Source organism: Nothobranchius furzeri, chromosome 13 (genome assembly GCF_043380555.1).
Source record: "Nothobranchius furzeri strain GRZ-AD chromosome 13, NfurGRZ-RIMD1, whole genome shotgun sequence".
NCBI lineage: Eukaryota > Metazoa > Chordata > Actinopteri > Cyprinodontiformes > Nothobranchiidae > Nothobranchius > Nothobranchius furzeri.
Genome location: NC_091753.1, coordinates 48,060,846 through 48,080,852, shown reverse-complemented (window position 1 = coordinate 48,080,852; position 20,007 = coordinate 48,060,846). Strand labels below are relative to the sequence as shown.

Below are 20,007 nucleotides of genomic sequence, written 5' to 3'. Positions count from 1 at the left end.
CTCATGACACATCTGCGTGACCATCACCCACAACGCTACAGTCAACGCAAGGCAAGCTAACGTTAGCGTTTTAGCTAAAATGCGTGATCCGAGGATTTGGGTTGAGGGAGAATGCAACGAGTCGCTATATAAAGCAGCCGCAGCGCCGCTACCTGCATATAAACCGTGTCGCGGACACCCCCATGTTGAAATGACGCTATGCATTACGGAGCTCCCAGGGGCAGATAAGAGTTGGTCTCTCTCCGAGAATAATTATGAATTTAACAATGATTACTGCCTGATGACATTTTCCCACATCTGCAAAGCTCACTGGAACACAAACCGAGGACAATATTTTCCTGATATAGGGTTTATTACTCAAGTAAGGGTAAAAAAAAGTATCTGATTAGAAGGCTACTTGAGTACTGAGTATCATCTGATCTAATATTTTTAAAATGATGACATCAAACAGACATAAAATAAGAAGTTATGGGCAAATATTGGTATTTTAAAGACTAAAGGGAAAAAATGTAAACAAATAAAAAACACAATTACAAAATAACACATTTTAGGCAAAATTTAGACACAAACTGAGGACAATATTTCCTGACATACAGGGTTTATTTAATTGTGTGAAAATGTAGCACGTTTAAAAAAATATACCGCGATAATACAGAAAACCGTGGTAATTTTGGTCACAATAACCATGAGGTTAAATTTTCACACCGTGACAACCTTAATACAGACCATTTTAGATTAGGTTACATTTCCTTTATTCCCAGATTATGTAGTTTGTAGCACTCATTATAATGTTGTAGAAAATTTCTGGCCAATCCACGTGATCGGTATCAGTGATCAGCATTCTTTGATATGGGTATCGGTGATCAGCAACAAAAAACCTGATCGGTGCATCCCTACAATTAACTGCAGAAAGAAAATATTTAGCAACTGGAAGGGCACACTACTCTAAACGTGCACAACAAATGATACATGATAAATGGCCAGCACTTGTATAGCACCTCTCCGAGTAGGGACTCCAAAGCGCTTTACACTACAGTGTATCATTCATCCATTCACACACTGGTGGGGTTGAGCTACGATATAGCCACCCTCGGGCGCACTGACAGAGGCGAGGCTGCCGAGCACAGGCGCCACCGGTTCCTCCGACCATCACCAGCAGGAAAGGTGGGTTAAGTGTCTTGCCCAAGGACACAACAGCAGAATTCTCTGTCCGGTGCCGGTATCGAACCTGCAACCTTCTGATTCCTGGAAAACCCGCTCAACCTGTTGAGCTACTGCTGAAACAAGCACATGTTGTGTGTTCCTACACTGCGTGCACATAAATAGGGGTGTGTATCGGTAAGAATCTGGCAATATGATATATTTCACAATACAGGGAAGACAAATCAATAAATATGATACTAAAAGCAAGACAATATTAACAGATCCATGCAGTAGCTCAGGTGGAAGAGCAGGGTTGCCTCATGATCGGAGGGTCATGGGTTCGACTCCAGCTCCCGCCAGGGGTATCCTGCTGTTGTGTCCTTGGGCAAGACACCTCACCCAACTTGGTCAGAGGGGCTGACGGCGCCAAATGGCAGCCTCACCTCTGTCAGACCTCCCCAGGGTGGCTGTGGCTACAAGTAGCTTACCATCACTAGCAGTGTGTGAATGTGAGAGTGTGTGAAAGCGTCTTTGGGTGTCTAGAAAAGCGCTATATAAGTTCAATGCATTATTATTATCATTAAATTTGAAGACTGAATTAAATTATAAGAATCAGGTCAGACACTTCCAAGACCCATTGAGTGTTATAAGGAACCATCTAGTTCTGGACCATGAGCGTAAGGCAAAGCGGACCAGAAAATAACTTTTATAGCCCTGTTCACGAACATTCATTTCTTTTTTCATCCAGGGGATCTATAAGTCCACCAAAAAGTGAGAAGACAGGCTGTTTCTCAATATGAGTACCCATCTGAACTTGTGTACTCACCTCCATTACATCATCAAAGATGGCCTGAGTACTGTTCCAAACCTAAGTATGTATCACGGCAAGTTTCATGGCAACTCAAAGTTCCCGAGTGTGATTTTGTATTGCTCATTGTATTGAGGATGCATCAATGCATCCTTTTGAGGACGTGGAACAGCAAAGTATCCCATAATGCATTGCGTCGCAAACCGTTATACTCCGAACAGCAGAGGAGAAACCTCATAACTGTTGTTTCATATCAGAAATACAAACAATTAGAAAGCTGTTTATTGTAAAAAAAAAAAAAATGTGTGTAACCTGTAAAAGTTGCTGTGTGTGTTTGCTTGTTATTTCAGAGTCTTTACAATCCCTCAAAATGCCCACTATGAAAATAAAAGCTCCGTTTTGATGAAAAAGGAAACTTTTATCTTCATTTAACAGCAGAAAGTGAAAGTGGGACAAATAATATACAAATTATGTGTATTGTTATTTTGTTATGTAAGGAACAAATTAGACTTTAATCTTTAGGTTAGGTCTTTTTTTTAACAGTAGAACGGACTTCCTGCTGAACTTGCCAAGAAGAACAAATTTGTCAAGTACACAAAAACGTACTAGTGCACTACTGATAAATCTCATTGTTCCGTCAGAATGAAGATGGTAAAAACTGCTGCCACCTAGCAGCTGGAGTTTGAATTGCACCGTACAAAAAATACAGTAAGTCAACACACTGCATTTAAATATCGATTCAGTATCATAACACAAAATATCACAATATTTCAGTATTTCGATATCTCTTACATCCCTACACAAAAAGGTGCCTAACTATTAAATAAATAGCCAACCAGGATTGTTTACAGAGTAGAAAACTGTCACTTGGACATACTCCATAAACAACTGGATATAACCCAAAGTTCAAGTAAACAGATGAATGAAGGATATTCTGCAGATATGTTTGTTAAACAGAATACAACGTAGCACCTATAGAACCTGCCTGCAGCGGTCTGGGTGGGACAATTTGGTTTAAAACTCAGAGTTTGAGTCCAATAAGTAGCCAGCTGCACTGCAAACAAATCCCCACAAGATTCTGTCCATTTAGAATTGGTAATACAGCAAAACCCATCCAGACCTCCCCTGAGGATGGAGAGAACATGTAATGTACTCACATAAAGGTCATCTTTTCAGCTATAAAACATTTAGATGGATGCCAGCAAACTGAATTGTCAATGTTCGCCACATGTATCTGATGAAATTCACTTACTCTAGGCAACTGTAGCAATAAAAAAGACATCCGGCCAGGGGTTGAGCTGCAGAGACCGTGTGAAGAGGAGGCCAATATATTTATCTGGTATTTTCACAGCAACTAATGAGCAGGTTTCCAAGTGAAGGGTTTGGGATAGTGAGAAATACTATCTATTTAGCAAATGGGCAGGTCAATACTTAACTCTGGAGAGGAAAGGGCACAGATAAAGCTGGTTCTCCTTTCCCTCCCAAGGTGAAGTTATATCACACGCCTCGAGCATAAACCCTGACAGAGGATTCATGTATCAATAAATTAATGTGTTCGGCAAGTTTAAGAAAGTTCCCAGCTGCTGCCTCTGCCTTTGAGGTTGTGGGCAGTCGAGGGAGGTGTAAGGAGCCCAGAAGGCAACCAAACAGAGTAGAAATCCCATGAAATGTTCCTTAAGTGAGATAAAGGTGAGTATTGCTGATATCCACCCTCCCAGGGAGGATTAGGAGACATTTCTATGACTGTGCTCTTATCAGAGATGGTTCAGTTCTTTCACTTGAGAGGTTATCTGACACCACACTTCTTAATCTCGGCAGATCGCCGCAGGAGGGCTGGAGAGTTCTTATTCAAATCTCCATTTAAACCCTTTTCTCTTCTGCCACCTTAAAATGAAATGTCTCCATTTGGTGTCTTATTGACATTTCACCATCAGTGCTGACATCATCAAGTCTGGATTTTCACAAACAACTGAAAATCTCCAGCAGAAGGCTTTTGAAAGTATCTTTACATTTAGCATTGAAACGATGGTCCGTGCATACTGCAAAGCACACCTTTTGGTAGCATAAACTTTCAACTGAACAAATCCTCTGTGTATATAGGAAAATCCAGATAATATTTGACTTTTTGTCATCAAAGCGGTTTTTAAAAAGCTATTACATTTTTTCCAAGCACAGCAAAATCAAAGATGAGACTGTCTAGAGATGTGTGGCCGCATCATACCAAATGTGGAATAACAAGCTGCTTGTCCAGATGGTACAACATGTCATCAAATCACTTGTCAAAGAAACTCACGCTGCACAGTATTACATGTCATTGCACAAGAAGCCCCAGGACAAGTGTACTGCTGAAACAACGATGCAAACTCACCTCCAGGACTTTGGGACTACCCTGACGCCCTAGTGTGCCCAAGACCAAACCCCATCTCTGGGCCAGTCGGGCCTTGTCAATAGCCTGCAGCCTAAAAGCCCGCATGGCCTCATGGTCGTAGTATTCCCTGGAGAAAACCTTGCTGTAAGGGTCATATCTACAAACAAGCACAGGCAGAAACATGTTGAAATGCATAGATGTTTTGACATGTGAGTGCAGGGATAAAAACAAACGTGTTACATTTTTACCAGCTGTTGTTCAGGTATCTGTCTTGAGGACAAAATGCAGAAAGATAAATTCAATCACAAAGCCGTCGGGTTTGACAGGAGCTCAAGTGTTTTGGGGAAAATTGATGTATTTGTGAGCTTTTAATCTCCTTTACTCTGGTAGGGGTACACTTGAGATTAAAATCTTATTTATGAGAGAGACCTGCGATCTGTGTGACATCTCATGTATTACAAATTCATTTTACATGCAAGCAAGCTCCCAGTCAAACAAATACATTTACACTACAAAAATATTCACTGAAATTTTCATTTGTGTTTGAAATGGCTAATTGGGTTTATTAGATAACTCATACTCCTTGTTTTCATTGGATTAAAGAATATTAAAGGGGACCTAGATCAATGTTTTAGTACAATTGAAAACAGCTCTTTGAGCCTCAACAGGAAGCCTAAGGCACGTCCATCTACTACCGTCCATGGTGGGTCCATTTTACTAACCATGGATTTGATAAATTGGTCATTCAATGTGATTGATAAGATTTTTTCAACAATGAGAACGGAGCAGGGGGCTCCCACATGTCCACAGGGGACACACCCGGTGGGGTATATGCTGGATTCCTGGAGGGAGTGGAAGATCATATGCCTCAGCCAGCTGTCCATTGAGGATATCGAAGACGTGTGGATATTCGGCCTGATGATCACTGGATTTCTCCTGATTGGAGTGGTAGGATATCTGGTTTTCTGGAAATTTGGGAAGACGGGAGCGATTGGAGGGCGACCCGCACCCACGGAAAGCACCGTCCGTGTGGAGACTTCTCAGACTGGAACGTTACTCGAGGTGAATCGTAAGCTGGACAATGTTCTAGCTGCGATACCGGTATTAGTGCGCAAAATGGATGTCATCTCGGAGAGGGTCACCGGACGGTATGGACAGGTTTAAAAACCCAAAATTGGCTTCACTGAAGGACTGGAAATGATCAGTTTAAAGACTGAAGGCAGAGAGGAAAATTATCTCAACCTGACCCAAACAAATTCTTGTTATCTGAATCTGACGCCCTGGTAGCCTTGAGCGGCGAGCAACAAACCCCCACGAAGGTATGCAGACAGGTGCTGTGCACCCCCCCCCCCCGCCTCCAGATTGGTGGACTTCAGCCTGGCGAGGTCATCAATCTGCAGGAGTCAATGTGCTCTTCGCTTCTCCCAAGATCTCCCTCCCACCTGTGACTGTACAGTAGATGAGCGCCATGGATGGCTGCTCTCGCTGGGGGAAACAGAATCCCAGCCCCCCCGCCCGCCTTCCTATTGGAGTCTCGTGTTATGTTGTGTTGTCTGAAGTCTGTTGCATATTTGTTGAGGTGTTTTTTTGCAGAGCAAAGCTGCCCTCCTGGTGGGAGGGTAACTGTGAAGTGCGTTTTTATCCCTCCGCCTTAACCAATCCTCATTTTACCCTCTTATCTTTATTAAGGTAGCGTAACTCGGGTTGCGAATGACCACAGTCACCAATTCTTGTCATGTGTCTTACCCATGTATGTCTGATCTCTGAATTGTGTGTACTGAAACTCTAATTTCCCTCTGGGATTAATAAAGTATTGATTTATTGATTGATTGATTGATTGATTGGGTCTCCTACTGGCAAAAAACTGGGAGTCTATGAGCCGATAACAGTTACTTTCTAACCCCTTTGGTACGAGCCATGTATTTCACATATACTGTACATGAACTGACATCCGCTCGTCTCACCACATTTACATCAAACCAGACATGGAGAACAAAGACAAGATAAGTGGCTGTGAGTTTAGAGGACTGCTTATCCTTCCTACCAGATGAAAGACTATATGTATCCCTATATGTTATATCAAATGTTGTTGGGGCTCATAATGGCCCAGGAGCCCTGATAAATGACCAAACACAACCCCATAATAAAGCCCTACAATTAAAAGATTTAGCAACGACATGAATATAAAATGAGCTGGTTTTACCATACACTGGTACTATGTTGCCTGAAGCTTTGACGTGACGCAGAAGAGGACGTATGCAGCTCCACTGGACTTGGGGGGTCGTAGTAGGGTTGTGTGGCATGGACAAGCAATGTGTGTACGCTTAAGATACGTCAAACACGCTTTTCTCAGAATGAACACTTTCTCTGTGGCCATTACAACATTAATAATTTACATAGAAATGCTGGGTGGAGATGGCACACTTTTAGTACATTAGACAACCCAAGCTGTCTACGTTCAACAACAACAGGGTGAATACGGCTTTGAGTGCTAGGACACCTTTTAAGTAATGAAGTAATATGGAAGGAAAATATCTGACAAAACATGGCTGTTTTTTTCCTATTACCTGTAGGCAGAAACTGCTGGGTTTGCAATCATGATCGACTCCAAGTGAAATCTTCCATCTCCAAGATAACTGCATAAAACGACATCAAAAACAGGATAAAAAATCCATTCAAAATAGTTGTAACTCACAAGAAACACTAACACCCCACATTTTCTAATACTTTATTTCACCATTTATTAAAATATCTACATCTCTTGCAGCTGCTTCAGACCAAAGTGTTTGAAGCTTGGATGGCCAAGGCTGAGGTGGAGGGCTGCCAATATGTGTGGTCTGGGAACAGGACCCCGATGACTGGATCACTCAGTTCACAGAGAACTGCAATTCGTTTAAATACACCCAAGGTTTGATTCTGGGGATTCATGCAGAGACACGGTTCATAAACCATAGTTCATAGTTCAAAAACTATTACCAAAGAGGCACATTTGAATGTTGCCTTAAAAGACAGATTGGCCAAAAGGGTGAGGCTAAGAGAAGTCCTGCTGTTACCATGAGGGAGAGTGGACCTCTTCCTAATTAGAAAGCAAAAATCCTCACTGCCTGGTTTGTTTGTGGGCAGCCTAAAGCCCAACGTAGTGCAACAAGAGTAGCCCAGACTTAATTTGCAGTGTGTGTTCAAATTCAAATTCAAAATAGTTTCATCTGAAAACACACACCTTCTTTTCCCTGTTTGCTTCTTTGTAATAAAACTGAATGACAGCACAAAATGAATTCAAGCACAGCCTCTGCCGCATAGCTTTTCTTTGCTTGGAAACATCCCAGGTCCCCGTATAATTACATCCCCAACAAGAAACCCGCAGCCCTTCAGCCCTGTTGTCCTGCGCCGTCTGTGGCTGTAAAGAGGCTGGTGTGCTCGATTTTGGTCCTCTTCTCTGTGCTTTTGTGTCATCGTCCCATGCACACGTTGTTCTATTCTGAGAAAGGGCTCCAGCAGCAGACAGAAATGGTCCACTGATCATTTCTTAAAACTCTTTTCAATGCAGTTTCTGTCTCTTTAGACGGAGCTTTTTTAATGCTTCAATGACTGGTACCGCTATTCATTCTCACAAAGTTTATTTCATGCATTTACAGTCTGAGCATGTAGTATTTCTGGTGCACTGATTTACTTCTAATTAAAATAAGATAAGCCAAAGTTAAAGATTACTTTATAGCAGGTTATGAAAACATGAGCTGTTGAAATGTGGAGCCAAGGATCTTTTGTTAGAGACACTGCGTTATCAGCTGTGTCAATAACTTGATATGAATGCATTAAACCAAAAAGAAACTTAATTACAGAGGAAACTATTCCTCTCTAATTAAGCTTTCAGTGATGCAGCTGCAGCATAATAAACAGTCTTATCTTGTTGCAACAGATAGATTTATGGTTGATGTTAGGAGGGCTGCAAGTCTTTACCATGTCAATATGTTGCTCATGTGTGATAATATAATCCTGTTTGTGTTCACCGTGCACGTGAGCAAAAGAGACGGAGAGGAACTTCCAGGCAGGGCGATCGATTCCTGCTCATAACAAACGCTGCATGCGTTAGATTTGCAGGTGAAACACAAACTCTCACCAAATCGTCGACCCCGCTGCAAGTGGCAAAGCTCTTTCATGTGTTATTTTAATCTCACGCACCGGAAGGTTTTAATCGCATGGACTAAATGTGTGCAGATCAGATGCGGGAGGAAATTCACCTCTGCGTAATTAAATCAGGAGAATTCCATTATCTCACCGTGCGAGACCAAATACAGGATTTGTGGAATGTAGATCAGCGCGAGCTGAAATGACACAAAGCAGCTGCGGGGTTGTTGTTGTCTGCTGCTTAGCCGTGACGCTTTGTCAAATCACTCTCTTGTCTGCAACGCTTTGAATCGTCTCACCTGCACGGTGTTTGTGTGAAAAAGCAGACGGGCTGTTCTTTTAGGACACATGCAGCTACTGACTGTGATTTTTTTTTCCACATAAAAAGAGATCACTTTAAATAGGCAAACAAATTAGCTGCAACAAATTTGCAAACTGCCATGTGTTTAGCGATTTATCAGTTTTCACCGTCAACATGTCACTGTCAGAGATGTACAATGCAAAAGAATTTCTTTAAAACTTAGGAGCATTTTGGCACAGATGTGGACAAAATGCAGTTTGAAACAGCCAAAAGTGTCAATCTTTGTTCAATTCAGTGATTTTTCACAGTGAGAAGGTATTTTTAGTCTCACAGTTATGGATTTGCATCTGGCTTGTTCTGGCTGCACAAACCATAAAACACTGGCTACTTATGTGGCTTCAGTATAACTACACTGAGTAGTATGATTAAAAAAAGTATTGATAGCAGGGCAGGATTAACACTTTGTTGTACCCTGGGCAACAATATTCAAGGGCCCCATCATCACGACCCAAGGATCACCATAATATGGTCATATACTAGGGCTGCAACAAACGATTATTTGGATAATCGATGAATCGGATGGGGTCTCGACACGATTAATCGGATTACATAGGGGCATTTTTAAAAACTGCTAGGGAAACGTTATTTCTCTCCTTCCTTCACTTTATTAAACACAACATTATTAGAAAACAGTTCAATAGCAGAAAAACAACATGCCATCACCTAAATTGTCTTATAAGCTACATCTATCTGTGACCTAAAATGCTTGGTTCCAAGTTAAACAGCTTAAAGAGCAAGTCAACCCCTACCAGAGTCTAACTCCACTCCCACTTCATGTTTGAAAAATGCAACACATGCTGTTGCCTGGCAGACCGAGAGGGCGGAGCCGCTAACAAACACACACACAGGCTCACGACAGCATTGTGACATCATAATGTACCAGTTTACATCATAGCATACTTCTTAGCCAATAGCGGATGCAGATTTAAATTCAAATACAGTGCAGAGTTTTTACCTGACAACGGCACAACACTGCCAGTTTTAGGCAGAATATTTAAATTTGAACTAAGATGCACTGAAGTGCCAAATTATTGACGACACGTGTCTGCAGCACGATTAGACACTCGTTTATTTAGTTTATCAGCAAAAAAAAAAAGTTTATTTGGGGGTGACTTGCTCTTTAAGGGCAATTCTCATCTGTTTTGTTTGATCTCATCTGTAGACATTTATTATAATTGGGGATGTCAAACAACTAAATTTTAAATGTAATTAAACATAGGCTGTGAATGCATCAAAATTAATCACTATTTCCAAAAATGACTGAAAAAATACCAAATAAAACAAAAGTAAATGAATGCCATCCTCCTTGTGATGATGCCCTGGGCAACTGCCATAAAGTCACATCAAGAAATGCTGCTGATCATTCCAATGATCCCAAATAGACTCACATTAGGCCACATGAAAGCAACTGAACCCAAAAATATATTAACCAGTATATAACTGCACTCACACAACACGCCTGCAGCAACAGTTAGGACTCCTCCCTCCCTTTTAAAAGCGTTTTCGCTTCTGAGGACATTGTGGTTGTAAAACCACATGCTAGTAGTCTGGCCCCGGTGTAATCAACCAGTTTCTGCGGGAATGTGACAGCGGAACCGGTTCGCAGCAGCGCGAGTCCCCCCCTGCCTATCTAATAGCATCGCGCTTACGATTTTATAGACTTTTTTACGAGCTTAGGGCATGTCTAGCGTGTGTAATAATCCGGGGCTTGGGTGAATCACTTTTGAAAAGTTTTTAACTTACCCGGACACCGAGCTCTCTCCTTCCTTGCTGATGATTCTGACATGCTTGCGTTTAAGACGCTGCATCATCACTGCAGCACTCCCATGCCATGCTAAGTCTGACCTACAAACGTTGCAGGTAACGAATGTCGTCGCCTGATTTAACTGAAAATGCTCCCAAACTTTAGAAGTTTTTACTTTTTTGGGTATCGCTGCTTCTGCCATGTTTCCCTTCCAAACACCTGCCGGCGGTCTGCGCGCAACGGCGGGCGGGCGGGAGGGGAGGGGGCTTTAGAAAGAGTTGGACAACACAACGAATCGATGACGCAATTCGTTGCCAATGCTTTTAGTAATCGATTTTCATCGAATTTATCGATTCGTTGTTGCAGCCCTATCATATACAGAATATTTCACTGTAATATGCAGTAAATATACTCAATACTTGAAATTCTGTCATCAGGTGTATTTTGATTTACAAATATTTAAATGCTCATAGAACTACAAATGCACTACTGTGTCCCCTATCAAAGACACCCACTCACATATGATGCTATGAAGATAAAACACATCAGCATCTGTAAAATCTGGTAAAATTGAACCATTACATTGGGTCAAAATGAATAAATAAGCAACCACTTTCAAACCATCATTTATTTAACAACACTTATTCCCAAATAGAAATGTACTGAATTGATAGAGCTATCACAGAAGACCACAGACAACACATCAAGGAACATTATGGTCCTCAGCTCATTTTAAGCAGAAATCACGCTGACATGGTGACCCTGTCTCCTCAGAATTCAACAAGGCAATTAAGTTATTAGTCCAACACAAACTATTTGAAGTCTGCCAGTTATCCTTCCACAACAATTTACACCATTTTCATAATGCTGGCACCTCAAAGAAAAAAGAAATAAAATGCAGTATCACTTTTATCAGTGTTGCCAACTGTTTTCGACTGAAAGTAGCAGAGGTTCCCCCCAAAAGTCGCTAGATGTCGCCAGATGACGTCATGTGCAAATTTGCATATGACGCGATGACATGACAACGTTTGCGTCATGACGTCACCGGTCTTGTACAGTAAATCAAATAAAACCTGCGTGATTTTATTTAAAAAATTATTTAATTTATTTTTTTATATTTTATTAAAATAAAAAATCCCATAGAATACAAAACAGCAGCCTTTAAAACATCAAGTAAAGATGGCACAAAAAATGGAAGGAATATTTTTATTTTGCCTGAAGAGAATGGAACTCTTAAACACAAAAATATTAAATTGATAGGAATGTATGTATGATTGAATTAAAATTAATTTTCTCTTGTAGTTTTCAAGTGCCTTGAGAGGTCTTCTGTTGTGATTCAGTGCTATATATTGACCTAATAGATAATATATATATGTTTTATTTTTGTTTGGTTTTGTTGCTTTTAGTACCTTTGTGTAAAAAGAGGCAGGCCATATTTAGTATTCAGAAAAATTACATGCAAACTGCCAATGACGTGAGGTGTTTGTGTTACAGTGTTATTCTGTTTTTTATAAAAGTTTTAAATGTGCTACGTTATTGAACTCATCAAAGAGTTCCAATGTTCCTTGAATGCACCACAGGTGGTGCGAGAAGCCATCAGCCATGTGCGAGTGCGACGCTGCCTGCACGCACATGCGCAGATCATTTTCTTTCTGATCCTCTGGAAGGAAGGACGGTCCTGTCGCTTCAGATGCATCTCTAATCTGCAGGTAAAGTCGGCAACAAAGTTGTAGTCAAAGTAGCTGAGGGGGGTCAGAAATGTCGCCAGATTTGTCGCTAAACACATTTTTGAAAAAATAAAAATAAATAAATAAAATAAAGTCGTTAAGGGGGTCTGAAAAGTCGTTAGAAATGGTGACAAAGTCGCTAGGTTGGCAACACTGACTATTATCTGCTCATAAAACATTTTTATCCTAAGCTCATTTTAACTTGTTTTAAAATAGAACAACATCTCTCTTCATTGGTCAGTCCGCATGAGACTGACTCTCAACTGCTCTCAACTGAAGTTCAAAGTCATAGGCAGCGAAGCGTCTGTGCAGCGCAAAAGCCCGGGTGGACAGTTTGTTTAATATAAAGCGGGAGATTACAGAAACAGTATTTTGCGCGTGCCCTTGCTGCTGGGTCTGGGCCCTTTAGAGTTTGTGGACCCCTGGGCAATTGCCCAGTTGCCCATGTGGTTAAACCGGCCTTGATTGATAGTATATTTGATAATGTCTGCCTTTTAACACAAAAAACAAGCACAAAAAAGCCAAAAAAGAAGAAGTCTTACATAATTGCATCAACGTGGCGATCCAAATGTGGCGATGTGCAACCTAAAATTTCTCCTGGTGATAAAGGGCGACACTGGGGCACAAGCACATCATAGTCTGGCTTCAAAGCTGCACTCACAGCCTGTAACAGACAGAAACAGAAGCAGAAAAAAGGTCTAATTTGCACTTTCTTGTATTAAATAAACCATGTATCCTTGAAATTAAGAATACATGTTGACGAGAGCAGACAGATGAGGTTAAAGCATGTAAAACTGCAGGATTTGCAGTGTTCTCTAGTGTAAATCATTGCTTTAGGAGTCATTAAAAAATGCTATGATGCTCCTGTTCTGAGAAAAAGAAGTTTGCAGGTGCGGATTACTAATTATTAATGATATGCACACACCTTGCTTCTGATTGGCAAACAAAACACATTCAGCCATGTTGCAAAGTTACTATCACCAACACACTCTCAGCTCTCTCCCTTCGCTGCAAAAAAAAGCGCTCTTGTGGGCGGGCGCAAGCCAATAAGGGCGAGGCCATGCATGCAAATTCACAGTGTGACATAGATATGTGAGGGTGTGGCGTTTCACCATCTATGTTCTATCAGAAGCAAATGCAGGAGATAGGTGTAGGATACTCATTTTATGTTCAGCCTTCACGAAAAACTCAGTGGGACCAATTATAATTAGAAAGAATCATTAAAACATATTTTCAGTCAACCACACCTTTAAATGGAAGCAAAAACCAAATGCCACATGAAATCTAACAGGATTTTTTCAAAGAAAGTATGTTGCTTTCCTGTTTTGAACACACGCACGCACGCGCGCGCGCGCACACACACACACACACACACACACACACACACACACACGAGAGGTCTTCCAACCTGCTGGCGTTTCCTCCAACAGAATCAAAAAAGATGTGGATGAAATATTAAGTTTTTGCTTCCAAATATTAATCAGTTTTTGTTTATTAGTATTTCTGAGGCACCCTGATTCAGAAACCTTCAAGTAGTGATATGCACACACAATAAAAATGCAGTAAGTCATTATGCAGCTCTACCATGCTTCACAGTTGGAGTAAATTAAAGTAAATGAAGATGTCCTTTCTAGAGTACTTTTATTTAAAAAACTGTAAAAAATCTGGAAGTTTCTTGCATCTCTTGTTGAAAAATCCTTGACTAGTATCTTTCATTTTTGATTTTAGCACCCCCTAGTGTCCATTTTAGTTCACTGTCGTAAAAACCAAACTGAAACACTCCTCGCTGTGTGCGTTAATCTAACTGCTGAAGTGTCTCCTCAGCCTTCATTAGTGTCTACAGGAGCTGTTCTTCACTAACTTCCTCACCTTTCAACACAGAAACCACAAAATGCTTTGTAGATACAAAAACAAATAATAACAATAATAATAAAAAGATTTCAAAAGACAAGTTGAACAGACTCTTAAAGGAAACTATTGAGTCCATGATCACAGTAACACAGGTAGAGTGCTAAAGAAACTTGGAACAAGAGAAGAAAAGGTTCTGTCTCCTTTGTTTTATTCATTCTGAATAAAGGACTACAGGCAGGTCTTGGTCAGATGACCTCAAGGACCAGATGAAGGAATAGGGATGCTATTAAACAACTGAAGTACACTGGAGTTTGTCCATGCAGGTCTCCAAATCATGACCAGGAAAGCTCCACTGTCTGTTCAGTTTTTCCTGAGCTATTTAAGGTTAACTACTAGTGCCTATGGTCTTGATTTGGAAAAGGGTAGAATGCCTTCTCTGTGTCAGGGATGAGGTCCTGCCTCAAGTGGAGGAGTGTTAATATCTCAGGTTCTATTTCGTATAGCTCCGCCCTTTAAACCATCGCCTATTGGATTAATTCCATACCCTTAACCAATCACTGAAGAGCTTTTGTGTACGCCCACCTTCTATGTGGGTCCTGGCCCCCAAAAGGGCACAGCGAGCATAGCTTGTCTCCTTTTTACATCTTCAAACAACTTTATCGTTTGAATGAGCTAAAACTAACCTATTCTTCAAGAACATGTCCAACAATCTAGTCAGTTTGTGCTCCCCAGGATTTACACAAGAACAATCTACTGGAAAGTGTCATGTCCAGCGGAGCCTTTCATCTTCTCCACCGGACAGGTACTGTTTATTTACTTAATTGTCGAGGCGGGCCTCCATGCTCCCTCGCGGGACCGAGGCCTGAACTTCCGCGCTCTTCTCCTACGCCGTTTCCGGCCATGAGAGCGCTACTTCGTTAGCTAGTTGCTAAGGCTTTCTGTTCCTGCGCCCGTGCTGACTAAGTCGGATGGCTTAATGCCCAGCACGGCACTGTCCAGTTTCGCTGCTTCTATCCAGTTATTACTCGGCTCCAGCAGCTCTGGCTTACTGGAACAACATAAGAAGGAGCCTTACCTAGCTTCGCGATTTACTAAAGCTGGTTGTTTGGTGTGCTACTCCCACCTCCAAACACGGATTGTGACGCAGCTCTTCACTGTGCCCAGTGTTTTCTGCAGCTGTCTCTGCTGATAGCGGGACTGCTGAAGTGTGACTGGATTCTGTGCTCTGTTGCCTAGTCTATGCTTCCCGGACCCCCGCCCAGCAGACACCGGTTCAATTAGCTTGGACGTGCTGTGTGACCCTCAATATTGCAGGCAGCGCTATCAAGACGACAGTAACCTGCAGAATTATCCACCATTTCAGGTGTCTAGCTGGCCCAAGTTCTGCTCAGAACCAACACTCGGCCACTGTCTAAATTCTTCCAGCTCAAGCTTGGCGACGCGATGCAGGAAATGTGTGTGATCATGACTGCTTATGAATGTTATTTGAAATAAACATTCCCTGGAAACAAATTACTGTTACGGTCCACAGCCACAGATAGTTCGTACGATCCTTCTGCTGTCCTCTCACACGTTTTCCCTCACCAAGCAAAACTATACCTACTCCACAGCGGGAATTCACATCTCACCGCGCCACCGTTTTGGACTTTCGGGTCACGGATGTGTACCCCGTCACTCTCGCGTGTGATCTGCTCTTGACAGACTTTTTCCCGATGCGATGTAGTGTGAGTCTGCATGATTATGGGTTTGCTTGGGTCTCTACGTGCGACAGCCCAGTTGCCCACCAGCTGTGGCTCTGCCTTTTTGAGCTTTCGGGTCACGGCTGCGCACCCCATCGCCCATGCGCGTGCTCTGCTCCCAACAAGTTTTTTCTCTGCGGGATGTGTTGCAGCCTGCACGGTTGTGCTGTCTCACACTCCCTGCCTGCCAAAATGACTCTTTGGGGGAGGTGTGTGTGGTTATCTTCATGTTCAAATCATAAGCAAAGGATTTTGAAACAGTGTTTTCATCTGATGGTTCTGTTGAGCACTCTGATGGGGTTTCACACACGTTTCACACACCTAAAGCACCCATTTCTGGTGACCACTCAGCTGAGGTTCATGATGGGTTAGCTACAGCTGCTCAATGCTTTAAGGCTAAGGGACAACGCACTAACAAGGAACACACTTCCTTCGCTTAGCTGTCAAACCCTCCACACACAAATCTTATGTGTGAACGTGACATTAAACAAGGGCTCCGTGGCGAGCAATGTGATCTGCTGATGAGGCAGAGATCATTTGCCAGAGAGGCAACCTTTCATGCTCCCATGCTGCCTAAGAGGGCTGCCATGTTCCTTCCTTCGCCAGTTCTTGCTCTTGCGCGCTACAGCTGAGCGCACCAATTGTTGTTCAGCAACCCGCGCTTATGGCCCAGCCATCATCTGCGGATGACATGGGTCTCCCGCCCTCCATGGACACCCCCTTGGGTCGCCCCTCCCTTCTGTAGAGGTGGCAGACAACAGTAAGGGCTCGAGGATGGCTCGTGTGCGCGTGTCAAAGCTTACAGCCATACCACCCTGAAAAAGCCAGATCTCGTCTGATCTTGGAAGCAATCCAGGGTAGGGCTTGGTCAGTACCTAGATGGAAGACCGCTTGGGAATACCAGGTGCTGTAACCCAGCCTCTGCACACGCGGCTCCTCTCTCATCATGCACAGGCATGGACATGTGCTTCTCACTTGGGTGCATGGCTACACAACATCTACATGGTCACACACTCCAGTTTCGGTCTTGCCCTTCCCCATTTGCAGGGACTGTGGAGACCAAACTGGCATTATCAGATCAATCTCGCTCTCAGATCAGAACTGCTGGAACTACTGGAAAGGAAGCTACTTCCAGGGTTCCAAAGGGCGAAGAAGACTCAAGGTTTTACTCTCGCTTCTTCCTGGTTCTGGAAGAGTCAGGAGGAATTGATCTTTCCACTTCGAGGCAGTAAAACACTTCTACCTGCTGACCATCAGACAGGTTCTGAGTTATGTGCATCCAGGCAATTAGTTCACCTGTATCAACCTGAGAGATGCCTATTTTCACATTCCGGTGATCCCAAAACACAGGAGATTCCTGAGTTTCTCCTTCATTGGAGCTTAGTTCCAGTACAACATACTGCCTTTTCGGGTACTCCCTTGCACCATGTACTTCAAGGTGGCGCTCCAACCCTTACACACCAAGGGCATGAAAATCCTCTTTCTAGATGATCTCCTGCTTATGACCTGCTTCAAGTCCGATGCAGACTCCCGGACACTGGCAGAACTTCACGTTTGGGTTTTCCATAAACAGGTGGAAAGTTTGGTGACTCTTTCTCAGGTGATCATGTTCTTGGGAGTGGAACTGAATTCTGGGATCATGAAAGAGCATTTGTCACAGTCCGGAATTATGGACTTAACTGCGATGCTCAGGCACATGCGCACATGTCACTCTGTGACGGCACTGACAGTCATTAGACTGATGAGCATGATGAGATGCATTCAGCGTTGGCTCAGACGTCTCAAGGTTCGCCTGATCCACCACACGCGTCACATCTTGCCCTTACCTCCCTCGGTGAGGAGGGATCTGCAACATCGGGCAGTCCCCAGACCCTGAGAAAAAGAGTCCCGCTTGACTGCATGGCTTCCCATGTCTCAATATTTACAGACTCATTTCTGTCAGGATGGGTGGGGGCTACATGTTTGTCCCATTCATTGGGCGACAGTTGTCTCTACGAATTCATGCGCACCTTAATGTGTTGGAAGTCCTGATGATCCACAAAGTGATTCTCCACTTTGCACCTCTGCTCCAAGTCGCGTATGTGAACCGCCAAGGTGGGGTTCACTTGGCTGTACTTCTGAGGGTTTGGCTGCTGAACGGCTGCGCTCAGTGTCTCTTGTTCTACCACCCGACATGATCCTGACCATTCAGAACGCTCGCGCTTCATCCACAGTAGTCTCATATTCTGCTACATGGGCCACGTTTCAGAGCTTATGTGAGGAGTGAAACTTTGATCCCCTCTCCTGCCCATTAGCCAGCATTCTCCTTCCTGCAGATGCTGACAAACAAATGTGTGACTCCGCAATGAGATCTGGCTGTGGTTCTACGTGGGCTGTCCCAGGCTTCCTTTGAACCTTTGGACCAGGTTCCAATAAAGATTTTGTTCCTCAAAACCGCAATGTTGCTGGATTTGATGTAATTTAAGAGAATTAGTGACCTAACTTCTCTCTCTGTCTCGACATCTTGTCTCAGGAAATGGAAAGATGGGTGTACAGCCGTTCTCTGACCCAAACCCAGCGTTCTACCACAAAGAGCATCACCAACTCTTTCAGGTCCTGAACCATTTCTCCAATGGGGTTTTCCTTCCCCTCATGCTGCATCCTACCTGCAGTGCCCAGCGTGTGCACTCAGATGCTACGTCTCTCGCACAGCTCAGCTGTGCACTTCGCAGCAGCTGTTTGCTCACTACAGTGATTGTTCTAAAGGGCAACCTCTGTCATCTCAGCGTCTTTCACATTGGCTGTGTGACGTCATCACAAATGCCTATGCTTCATCTGGGTTGGACGCTCCAGTGACATTAAAAGTACATTCTAATCAGGCGGTTTCATTGCGAGCTGGAATGTCTGTAGCAAACATATGGATTGCTGCTTCATCGTTTTCTCCATCTTACTTTGTATGTTTTACCTCAGAGATGTGTCCACCAGCCTCGCCACTAATGTGGTGCTAACACAAAGTTCAGCTTATTCACAGCTGTCGCTGAAAGTTCTTATCAGAGACTTGGCTGTTTCGTTTTTGTCATCCTTGTGTTCTTGAACACCCTCATTGACATGTCCTTACAATATGTCTCATTGTGTCCTCTTGATTGTGACAGCTTCTCTCCCACCGGTTGCTAGGCAACCTTGAGGTTGATTCTCATCAGCTATACACTGATCACACGCCGTCATCATGTCCTCCAGCTGTTCTCTCATGTTTACGCCCGTCGACAGCTGTAGAGGTTTATTAGGTGGAGCCTCTGAGTCCGCTCAAGTTTAGTTCTGAACCAGTGTGGCGTTGACTATATCTGGCTCCACCTTTAATCCAATAGGCAATGGCTTAAAGGGCGGAGCTCTACGAAAAAGAACGTTGGTTACGTATTGTAACCCCAGAATCTATAAGTACAGAGTAGCCCTTTAAGCATCTTGGCCCCACTGGTTCTCTGGACTCAATAAGACTTATGGAGACGAGCTTTGCTCGCTGTGCCCTTTTTGGGGGCCAGGACCCGCCTAGGAGGCGGGCATACGCAAAAGATCTTCAATGATTGATTATGGGGATGGAATTAATCAAATAGGTGATGGCTTAAAGGGCTACAGTATACTCATAGAATCTGGGGTTACAATACGTAACCAAGGATCTTGTTTGCGAAGAAATAAATAGAGCAAGAGATCAATAGGTGGATTGGAGATGGATCTACAGTGACATGGGTGTTGTACCAGTCTGTCATGGTGAAGAAAGAACTGAGCCTTAAGGTGAGACTCTCAGTTGATCAAATTTACCAGTCGGTCTACGTTACAACCCTCATCTATTGTCACAAGCTTTTGGTAGTGAATGATACTTGATCGTGGATACAAGCAGCTGAAATAAGTTTTCTCCACAGGGTTGGGGTCTGGGCTCTCCCTTAAGAGATGGGGTGAGAGGCTCAGTCATCCGGGAGGGGCTCAGGGTAGATCTGCTGCTCTGGTAATGTGTTCAGGGGATGTCCAAATGCGAGGAGACCCAGATAAAGGTCCAGCACACAATTGAAGTATGTCTCTGGGATCATCTTAGAAGGAGATGACCCAAGTGGCTGGAGAGAGGGAAGTCTGAGCCTCTCTGCTTCGACTGCTGCTCCTGTGACAAATCTGG

General features: G+C 43.2%; 1 protein-coding gene and 1 pseudogene across 1 annotated transcript in view; one reads left to right on the top strand and one right to left on the bottom strand.

Annotated features, from left to right (window-relative positions):
* The window catches only part of dph1 (diphthamide biosynthesis 1), a 98,560-nt gene that overhangs the window by 16,355 nt on the left and 62,198 nt on the right, over positions 1-20,007 (bottom strand). Inside the window, exons 6-8 of the mRNA XM_015951192.3 lie at positions 12,819-12,940; positions 6,887-6,955; positions 4,320-4,476 (exon numbers count right to left, since the gene is read on the bottom strand). Coding sequence (XP_015806678.1) covers positions 4,320-4,476; positions 6,887-6,955; positions 12,819-12,940 — 348 coding nt within the window. The remainder of the gene's footprint in view (positions 1-4,319; positions 4,477-6,886; positions 6,956-12,818; positions 12,941-20,007) is intronic.
* LOC129163989 (5S ribosomal RNA) lies at positions 16,664-16,782 on the top strand (annotated as a pseudogene).